Source organism: Myxine glutinosa, chromosome 2 (assembly GCF_964187855.1).
Source record: "Myxine glutinosa chromosome 2, kmMyxGlut1.1, whole genome shotgun sequence".
Taxonomy (NCBI): Eukaryota; Metazoa; Chordata; class Myxini; order Myxiniformes; family Myxinidae; genus Myxine; species Myxine glutinosa.
Genome location: NC_136262.1, coordinates 7,461,303 through 7,472,623, shown reverse-complemented (window position 1 = coordinate 7,472,623; position 11,321 = coordinate 7,461,303). Strand labels below are relative to the sequence as shown.

Here is an 11,321-nt window from a genome sequence, read left to right as displayed (position 1 = left end):
TTTTTATGTTCTTTTCTTTCGATTACTTTCAGTCTTTTTTTCCACCACAACCCCTTTACCACTCCTTCATTGCCTCCAAATTATTCCCTCCATTTAGTCTTTAAATATAAAGAAAAAAACAAGTACACCTCCAACGACCATGCGACCTCCTCCTCCTCCTCCTCCTCCTCCTCCTCCTCCTCTCCTCTTCCTCTCCTCCTCCTGTTTCATACTTCCATTCCCAATTTGATCGTGAAAGTATTCACCATATAGCAATTTTTCTTCAACCTTTTTCTTTTACTTCACCTTCAAAAAAAAAGTACGGTAGTCCTCCTACCTTACGAACACCTGCTTATATACACCTGCACAAATCCTCCGAGCTACGCTCCACCTGGCTTGTTGATCTGGTTGTATTGTGCTCTTTTCCTTTTGGATCCTCTGTCTTACAACTTCACCCTCCCAACCTCCCTATCCCTGTTTTGATGAATACCCAGGTCGTCTGAATGGTGATTTTAAAATGTTTAAACTTTCTCTTTCTCCCATGTTGAATTCTCTATTGTATTATAATTCACTCCTCTTCTTCCTTTTCAAAAGGTTGTTTTAAAATCGTTCTTTCAAATATTCCGTCTAAAAATTACAACTCTTACAGCTCTTCCTTTTCCAATATCTTAACTCACCTTTATATCACACCTCCTCTGAAGTTTTCAAATGTATCTCAGACTTTAAAATCTCAAAAACCCCAGTTTGCAATAGATGTTCATATTCCATCAATCATTCCTTTTGTCCATCTTCAGTGTGAAACCTTTCCTTGTCTGTTTCCTCCTCTACTTCTACTTTCCCCTATCCTATTAACCCTATCCCTTACCAGCGTCCCACTAAATGTCGCCCCCCTCTACTCAATGCTACCCCCATTCCATCACTACCTTCCCTCTACCCCTCCCGTCGAACCCCCCACTCCAAACCTCCCCGTTCAAGCTTCTTCCTTTCCAAACCCTCCGTTGTCTTGCCAATTCCCCCCACCCACAAGCTTCCCCCTACACCAGTGGTTCCCAACTTTTTTCGCTATGTGCCCCAACTGGCTTTTGACATGTCATGGCCCAGTGGGGATCATAGCAATTTTTTGAAACCAAAGAAATGTCAATATGAACCACAACTTAATTCAATTGAGACCGAGTATTTAATGGAACAATATTTCTCATTTGAACGATTTCTTTGTGAAATGAATTAATGCGAGTGAAATAAAGCAAATTTATTTGGGACAAAAGGTCTTGCCAGAAATTTTTAGAACAGAACATCAAGAAAATCAATTGAAAAGGCAAATGAAAACTTCAGACTTCAAGGCTTTTCCATAAAAATAACAAATATTTATTTTAAATTAAGAAATGAAACTATTAACACATTGCAATAATAACCAGGAAAATAAAAAATATTTGAAAACTCATCTCCAGGGTGCTTTGCTTGTGGGCTGTAACACAAAACATTGCAGTATCTGTCAATTGAAAAAAAAACTCAAACCAGTTTAACCTAAAGCGACTTTAATGAGATGTTCTCCTGAATTTTCTTGCACCAGTTTCCAAATCCGAGGTTCTGTTGTAGAAAGCGCACATCTAAGATCTGCCTCACATTGAAGGTGGTTCCGAGCCTTTGTCTTCAGCTGCACCAACGTTGAGAAGCCTGATTCACAAAGATAAGTTGTTGCAAAGGGCAGGAGTTTCCGAAGGCATTCCTTTGCAATGTTGGGGTAGCTTCCCATCATTTTTGGTCAAAACTCAGAGATAGAGGTAACTTCAAAGACATCTCTGCATCCAGAATCATTTTGAAATTCAATCAGTTCATCTTGCAGGTCATCCTGGACGTCACTGACTTTAACAAGAAAAGGATTCCTCATGAGCGCCAGTCCTGCTCTCAATTTCTGGAAAGTACTGCAGAAATTCTTCTCGGAGACAGCTGAGGTGTGTCACAACATCCTTTGCAACGCCAGGATCCAACGGCACATTAATTGTGACTTCTGAAAGAGATTCGAACATGGTAAAGTTCCCTTCCTCAGCCTTTCGTTTCCAGTTTTCAAGCTTCTGTATAAATGCACTGAGAGTGTCAATGAATTGAATGATAGTTGTTCCCTTTCCTTGCAGCTCTAGATTCAGTCTGTTCAGTTGATCAAAAATATCCACAAGGTATGCGAGGCGAAAGACCCACAGCTTTTCATGGAAGGAAGCTTCAAGTTTGTGCTTTTCTTGCATCTGTAGGAAACTCTGCATCTCTTCTCGGAGTTCAAACACTCGTGCCACAACATTTCCTTTTGAAAGACAACGCACCTTGGCGTAGTAGAGCAGGTTCTTATGCTCTGAATCCATCTCTGTGCACAATTGCTTGAACAGTCGGAATTCAAAGCACTGCTTTTCACGTAGTTCACAATTTTGATGACTTGTTCAAGAACATCCTGAAGATGAGATGGAAGGGTTTTTGAAGCAAGAGCTTGCCGATGAATCAGACAATGAACAGAAATGATGCCTGGAGATAGATTTCGAACAAGCGTTTGGAAGCCACTTTTGCTCCGAGCATAGCTGGGGCGCCATCGGTGCACACTCCACACACTCCACCACTGACCAGTTCAGTTCCTCATGGTCAAATAACTCTGTTACTTTTTCCATCACATCCACAGCTCTGGTATTTATTTCGAGAGAACGGCAGAATAAGAATGATTCCTCGATGGAATCACCCTTCACATACCGAACGAAGGCAAGAAGCTGGGAACAGGATGAAACTTTTGTGGATTCATCCAACTGAATTGAGAACAATCCAAATGCAGCGTATTTCAGCGATCACCTGTTCTTTTATGTCGCTAGACAAGTCAGCAATCCTCCTTTGAACCGTATTATTTGACAGAGATGTTTTGTTGAACTTTTTTCAGCTTCTTCTCCAAGCAGAATCCTAGCCATCTTCAGAGCACATGGCTTGATCAGAGTCTCTCCGACTGTGTGAGGTTTCTTCTGTTGTGCACTGAGGAGGCTGACGGCATAAGAAGCCTCCTCCATAAGACGCTTGTTTTGCTGAAATAATGTTCCACTTTGATCCAAGCGCTGGCGCTTCACGTTCTCTTCCATTCGCTTGAAGAAGTCCACCTCCTTATGTTGATGATGTGGATGAATCTTCTCCAAATGGAGCTTCAACTTCGATGGCCGCAAAGATTGATTTCCGAGAACTTTCTGGCACAGGACGCATTGTCCCTTTAATTCTCCATGATCATGTAAGGATGTGAATCCAAACTTTATGTATTGCTCATCATATCCTCATTTTGTCATTTCAGAAGGGTTTCTGGAAAAAAAAAAAGGAACAATATAAAAAAACAAAACTAAAAAAATATGCAGGGAATAGTGGGTGGCTACCACTGGCCACCACCAACACACACAGAATTGAACTCTTGTTTTAGGCCTTGTGTGTGAAAAGATTATATTATTTGGGCAAATATTGGGCAGTCTCTGTGGCCCACCTGGAAAACGTGCTGTGGCCCACTGATTGGGAACCCATGCCCTACACCTTTCTGCCTCAAATCTCCCCCTTCGACATTCCCCTTCAAATCTCTCACCTCATCTCCCCTTTTCAAAGTCCTCCGCTAACATCCACAAAGCTGCCTCCTTTCTCCACCCTCTCTTCTCCCGACTCATTCCTCCTCCTCCTCCACTTCTCAAATCCTCTACTTCCCTCTGCACCCTCTCATATTACTTACTCCTCACTGTGTCTCATCCCATCACTACCTAGCCTTTCAACCTTCCCTTCATCCTGCCCCCTCTCCCAGCCATTCTGCAATCTCCGACACAATGTCAACAGCTCCCCCTAACTCCGCCTCTCTTCCCTCATCTTACCCTTCCCCTCCCCTCTCTTAAAACTCCTCCCCTTCTTCTTCCTTAATGGTGTGGACCCGAAACATCCGGGACCATTTGCTCTAATCTGACAGATCTCTCCATACAAATCTGACAGATCAACTCACAAACCAGACTTAATCGGCTTATGAGAAACCTACCTCTGTCAAGACATCTCTGCTGACTCCTTAATATCTCTACCTGGTTACTCCCTCCTCGCGTATGATAGACCCGGGCCTTATCCTGGCGGCAGAGTTGCATTCCTTATCAAAAACTCTCTTCCCCACTCTCCCTGCACTGCCCTCTCTCCACCTCACCCCCAGGAGTACCTCTGGCTACAGCTTCCCCTCCACTCCCACCTTCTGTTCATATGTGTTCTGTACCGTCCTCCAAACAGTGATGACTCCATTTACATCTCGCTGTCTGACAACATGGACCAACTTCTATCCACTCATCCCAACTCTCTCTTCCCCATATGTGGCGACTTCAATAGTCATCATGCCAGCTTGCTGGGTGTGGGTACCTCTCGCACCAGTCATGGCACCTCGTTGGGATTCAAGGCAAATGGCAAAGGACTTCTGCAACTCATTGGGACTGACACAATCTGTCAACTTCCCAACCCGGATCTCAGTCAATGGAGCATCTTCTCTTCTGGACTTGGTTATGACTAACTTCCCTGAAAATGTCTGCTGCTCTTCTTCTGCTCCAATCGGCTCATCTGATCATGTGCTTGTTAAAGTGGACATCTCTCTGGCCATTCTCAGAGAGCCTCCTCAGCGTTGACGAGTCTGGCATTTCACTCAGGCCAACTGGCACGGTCTTCAAGCAGCCATCAATCATCTGGACTGGTCTCCCATGTCTACTGCCTCTAACATAAACTCTTCCTGGGAATTCTTCCAAAGTAAATTACTCTTTCATGCACAGATTTATCCCATCTCATCTTCAGTTGTCATAACCTTCCTCCCATCCATGGTACACTGAATCTTGTGGTGAGGCAGTTTCCCTGAAGCAACTTGCCTTCGCCTCTTGGAAGGCAAATCCAACGGAAGGCAATCTCAGTTCTTTTCACAAAGCTCAGAACAAGTGTGTGTCTACCCTCAGGAGAGCCAGGAAGCACTATCTCTCTACTCTCAAGACTGAACTCTCAAACCTGTCTCCCTTCTCCAAATCCTGGTGGACCGCCTCTCTAATCTCTTTCCGAAAATGCCGTTTGGAAAACCCTCCCATCTATTTTGTCAACAATCCTCTTGAATAAGTTCTGTCACTCAACCTTTTGGATCTCCCTATCTGCCATGATCTTTCCTGGCAAAACCACATTTGCAAGCTGGCCTCCAAAGCCAGTTGCCGACTGGGCATCCTCCGTCGTGCGAAGTCCTTCCTTGCTTGGTACTACTGAGCTTCTCACCACATACAAAGCCTTCATCCGCACCTTGATGGAGGATTGCTCTTCACTCTGGGCTGGTGCTCCTGCCTCACACCTAGCTCAGATTCTCCCTGTGGAAACCAAGGCCTTTACGATCATTGCTATCTTCCGCGATGAGGCTGAGTCAATGGATCTTTCACTCTCTCACCACAGGCAGTTTGGTGGTCTTTCTGTCTTATACCAACTCCTCTATGGCCTAGATCCCCCTGCTCTGTCGGTGCCCTGTTACCCCAATATTTCTGCAATGGACTCAATGTCTGCCAGCAACCCCCATCTGGTGAAACATCTTAAATCAAGCCTCACTGCTCACCTTCACTCTTTCATTCCTCTTTTTTCCCCACCTCTGGAGCAAACTCCCTCACTCTCTTCAATCCCACTCCTCCCTTCAGGTTTTAAAAACAGTTGTTCACCTCCATCTCATATTTTCCCCCATCCAAAGCCTTGATCTTTTCTATCCCCGTTAATCCCCCCCAAATCCACCTCCTTCAAATTCCCTGTTTTTCCCCCCTGAAAGTCATTGTAGTGTCCATCTTATTTATCCCATATACTATTCCCCAGCCCTCCCCCTTCCACAGATCTCCCGATAGCCCTGTTCCATCCTGATGTTGTACTTCCCTCTCTCTCCCCCTCTTGTCCCCTGCTCCCTTTATTACATGTTCTATGTGTTAGCTCTCTTAGTCCTGGTGTCGGCTTAGCGGTTAGCGTGCCGGCTTGGGATCCTAGGGTCCTGGGTTTGAATCCCGGTCGATCGCTGAATTAACACTGGGGGGTTGACTCAGCCTGTCATCCTTCCGAGGTCGGCAAATTGAGTACCAGCTCACTGGTAATTCCCTGTGTGTTGCAAGAGGCGACTAACAGGGTTGGCGGCAGGAAGGGCATCCGGTCATAAAACATTGCTTCAAAAAGGGGACCATGGTGCCCGAAAAAGGCCAACCCCTGCGCTGCGGGGAAAAATGGCCTCCAAAGGTGGTTCTATGTGATAGCTCTTACACAAGCCTCGACTTAATAGACAAAAAAGTGTCACTGTAGGAGGAGGAGGTATTAAGGTGGGTTTTGAGATTTTAAATGTCTTTGTGTTTCTCTCGAATGTAATTTACTTCACCCTTCACAGATGTTAACTGGGGCTCCTCCACACAGGCATTGACCTACTTACAGGCCCTACAGGGCACCTTGCGGCTGGCGAGTGTACCTGATCATGTCAAGAACTTCCGGTGAGACGGAGCTTCGGCACGTCCATTGTTACAATCTCTTCTTCATGGTGTCTTGTGCTTCTTGGTATCCACTACCGTTTTCTTTCTAAGTGTGCAGCCACCCACCCAGCTCTAGACCTTTTAAGTTTCATTGTCTGATATTCACCAAGCTATAGACCTTTTAAGTTTCAGACTGTCTGATATTTTCAGGAAATAGACTTATTATTAATATATTTAATGTTTTCACCAGTCCTCAGTGTTTGGTGCTCACCGGTGACCCCCGCACGAGACCTGCCCTTGTTGAACTTTCCTTGACCTTCACACATAATATGGGCCTCATGGTGTGTGGCCATGTCATCAAGGTAATGAGGGGACAGTGCAGAACAAGGATGAATGAATTTGTGAAAGAATGAAGAACATAGATATGCGTTTATACGATATTATATGTTTATGCGATATGTTATCTATGAACATAGATATTCTCTATGCGCCATTCAGCGCATAGAGACTGTATTGGGAGGGAGAGGTGTACAATAATTCATTGAATAATTGCATGATTAAAATCAATAAACAATGGTTGTAAAATAATTTCTTAATCAATTGGCTTATAGCATACCTAAACCACCAGTGTTTCATCTGAAGCTGTAACCTTTTGAAAACTAATCAAATAAGTCATTAATCGAAAAAGTTAAATAATTAATTGATTAATCGACTAATCCATAAAGAATTAATCAATTAATTGATTAATCAATAAATCAAAAATATCATTTATAGCCACATCACTTGGTCACTGTCATGTCCGAATATCAGCTTCCTCGCTCAAAAGGTGCCTGAGATATTGCTCAGATGAGAAAGAAAATAAATAAGTGATTAATAACGAAAATAAATAAATAATAATGGTAAAATAATTAAATTATTAATCAATTGGCTCATAGTATATCTAAACCACCACCGTTTCATTTGAATCTGTAATTTTTTATAAAATTAATTAATGGAGTCATTAATCGAATAATTAAATGATTAATCGATTAATTGATTAATCAATAAATCAAAAATATCCTTAATAGCCACATCACTCGGTCACTGTCATGTCCAAATATTAGTGTCCTTGCGCAAAAGGTGCCTGAGATATCGCTCGGACAAACAAGAAAGAAACCGGAGTGAAAACTGAATACTCCCTTTCAGCGCGCATCATTGCCGGGCCCCCTTCGGTGCCCGACGATGACGACATGTAGCACCTGGAGACGGAATAGGAAAGGAGCGGTGTACAATAATGTGCGGCATTATAATAAGAGTTACCGTAATCTATTAACCGCAACTATCCGACTTGCCAAAAAAAATTATTACATCATTAAGTTTAATATGAATAAAAATAACATGAAAAATATTTGGCATGAAATTAATAAAAAAAATTGGTAAAGGTGATAAAGCGGATATTCCGGAAAATTTCTCTGATGGACAGGAGGTTTACTCCAATCCGAGAGATATTGCTGATTCCTTTAACTCTTATTTTACCAACATCGCGCATCATCAGGTACTATTTGTTCAACTCCAACACATTTTTTTTCTTTTTCTTGTACCGCCAAATTGTTTCGAAATAATTGAGATTGGCAGGAAGCTTACGAGTCCCACCAGTTGTGGCTATGGTTAAATTCATTCTTCTGTGCTAAAGTCCATCATATCTTTTATTTTTCACGCCTTAGCTCATATATTCAATTAAACTTTTCTTACTGGTTCTGTTCCTTCGATTCTGAAGGTTGCTAAAGTTACTGCTATTTTTAAAGTAATGATCCATCAAACTATTCACAATTATAGACCAATATCTGTTGTTCTGTGTTTTGTTTTAATTTTGGAGAGGTTTGTTTATAACCGTCTAACCAAATTTGTCTCTAAATGTAATATTATTTTGATCACCAGTTTGGCTTTCATAGTAAGCACTCTCCAGATATGGCTCTTATTCATTTGACAGATTTCACTTCTGATTTCCTCTCGCTCTCTGAAAGATTGTATAGGCCTACCGCTGGTGTTTTCATTGATTTGTCCAAAGCCTTTGATACAACTGATCACAATATCCTTCTTTCCAAACTTGATTTTTATGGTGTTAGAGGTTGTGCTCTTGAATGTATTAGAGACTACCTTACTAATAGTCAACAATTTACAGTTGTAAAAAGCTGTAATTATTAATATATATATATATATATATATACATTTATTTTTTGTGTACAATATCGAGACTCGTGTAAGAGCTAGCACATTAAACACACATTAGCACATAAAGCACAAAAAACATAAACGGACACATAAAACATAATAAAGGCAGCGGGAGACAAAATGGGGGGAGAGAGAGGGAAGCACACAAGCACAACAGTAGAGAACAGGGGCATCGGGAGATCTGTGGGAGGGAGAGGGCTGGAGGAGAAGAGGGGGTGTGGGGGAGGGAATGGGTACACGATATAAAACAAATTGACACTACTAGGAATTTCAGGAAAGAAGTCGGAGATTGAAAAAGGTGGATTTGGAGTGTATTAACGGGGGTAGAAAAGATCAAGGTTTTGGATGGGGGAAGATAAGAGATGGTGGTGAACAGCTGTTTTAAAGACCTGGAGGGAGGAGTGGGATTGAAGAGAGTGGGGGAGTTTGTTCCAGAGACGGGAGAAAAGAGGAATGAAAGAGTGAAGGTGAGCAGAGAGTCTTGATTTTGGCAGTTTCACCATAAGAGGGTTGCTGGCAGACCTTGTGTGTCCTGTAGGAATATTTGGGGGACAGAGCACAGAGAGAGCTGGGGGAGCAAGGCCGGAGAGGAGTCGGTAGAAGACAGAAAGACCACCAACCTGCTTGCGGTGAGTGAGTGAAAGGCCCTCAGAATCAGCTTCACCGCGGGAGATTCCAATGATTCTGAAAGCTTTGGTTTCAACAGCGTGAAGACGAGCTAGGTGTGAGGCAGGAGCACCGGCCCTGAGGGGAGAGCAGTATTCCATGAAGCTGCGGATGAAAGCCTTGTATGTGGTGAGGAGCTCAGGTGTGCCAAGGAAGATCTGCCAGCAACCGTCTTATCGTGAAACTGCCAAAATCAAGACTCTCTGCTCACCTTCACTCTTTCATTCCTCTTTTCTCCCGTCTCTGGAACAGACTCCCTCACTCTCTTCAATCCCACTCCTCCCTCCAGGTCTTTAAAACAGCTGTTCACCACCATCTCTTATCTTCCCCCATCCAAAACCTTGATCTTTTCTACCCCTGTTAATTCACCCCAGATCCACTTTTTAAAAAATACCGACTTCTTTCCTGGAAGTCCTAGCAGTGTCGATGTGTTTTTTTAACCTCTCCCACCCCCCTCCCCGCCTTCCCATGCCCGCTCCCCCCAAGCCCTTTCCCTCCCACAGATCTTCCGATGTCCGTGTTCTCTATTGTTGTACTTGTGTGCTTCCCTCTCCCTCCCCATGTTGTCTCCCGCGCCCTTCATCATATGTTTTATGTGTTAGTTTGTTTTTATGTGATTAATGTTAGCTCTTACACGAGCCTCGATCTTGTATACCAAAAAAAAAAAAAAGACTCAGAGGAACCATAAGACCCAAAAGACCCCGAAGACAGAAAAAACCCCAAAGACTCAAAAAACCCCAAAGACCCCAAATACCCTTAAAGGCTCAGAGGATCCAAAAGACCCTGAAGACCCAAATGGTCCCAAAGACCCTTAAAGACCATGAAGACCCAAAATACCCTTAAATACCCTCTATAACCAAAATACCACAAAGACCCTTAAAGACCCAGATGAACCAAAAGACACTTAATACCCAAAAGCCCCTGAAGATCCCCCCAAAGACCCAAAAGACCCCAAAGACTCCAAAGACCCTGAAGACCCAAAAGACTCCGAAGACTCCAAAGACCCTGAAGACCCAAAAGACCCTTGAAGACACTGAAGACCCAAAAGACCCCAAAGGCCCAAAAAAGCAAAAAGACCCAGAAGACCCTTAAAGACCCAGAAGACCCAAAATACCACAAATACCGAAAAGACCCTTGAAGACCCAAAAGACCCTTAAGTACCCTGAATACCAAAAATACCCCAAAGACCCTTAAAGATCCAAAATACCCCAAAGACCCAAAACACCCCAAAGATCCAAAAGACCCTTAAAGACTATGAAGAACCAAAAGACCCTAAAGATCCAAAAGACCCTGAAGACCCAAAATACCCCAAATACCCAAAACACCCCAAACACCCAAAACACCCTGCAGACCCCAAAGACCCTTCAAGACCCTGAAGACCCAAAATACCCTTAAAGGCCCAGAGGATCCAAAAGACCCTGAAGACCCAAGTGGCCCCAAAGACCCAAAAGACCCTGAAGACCCAAATGGCCCCAAAGACCCAAAAGACTCTGAAGACCCAAACACCATGAAGACCTAAAATACCCTGAAGACCCGAAGACCCAAAACACCCCCAAAGACCCAAAACACCCTGAAGACCCAAAACACCCTGAGGACCGAAAATACCCCTAAACACACTGAAGACCCCAAAGACCCTTAAAGACACAAAATACCCAAAAGACCCCAAAGGCCCAAAATACCGAAAAGACCCTGAAGATCCTTAAAGACCCCGATGACCCAAAATACCGAAAAGACGCATAAATACCCCAAAGACCAAAGGACCCCAAAGAACCTTAAATACCTTGAAGATCCAAAATACCCCAAAGACTCTTAAAGACCCAAAATACCCTGAAGACCCAAAACACCCCAAAGATCCAAAAGACGCTTCAAGACTCCGAAGAACTAAAATACCACAAAGACCCTTAAAGACCCAGAGGAACCAAAAGACCCAAAGACCCTAAAGACCCATAATACCCTGAAGACCCAAAACACCCTGAAGATCCAAAAGACCCT

The 11,321-nt window shown here is 43.4% G+C and overlaps 1 protein-coding gene across 1 annotated transcript in view; it reads left to right on the top strand.

Annotated features, from left to right (window-relative positions):
• Positions 1–11,321, top strand: part of LOC137422075 (solute carrier family 12 member 2-like) — a 222,851-nt gene that overhangs the window by 134,642 nt on the left and 76,888 nt on the right. Inside the window, exons 15-16 of the mRNA XM_078772946.1 lie at positions 6,374–6,473; positions 6,703–6,814. Coding sequence (XP_078629072.1) covers positions 6,374–6,473; positions 6,703–6,814 — 212 coding nt within the window. The remainder of the gene's footprint in view (positions 1–6,373; positions 6,474–6,702; positions 6,815–11,321) is intronic.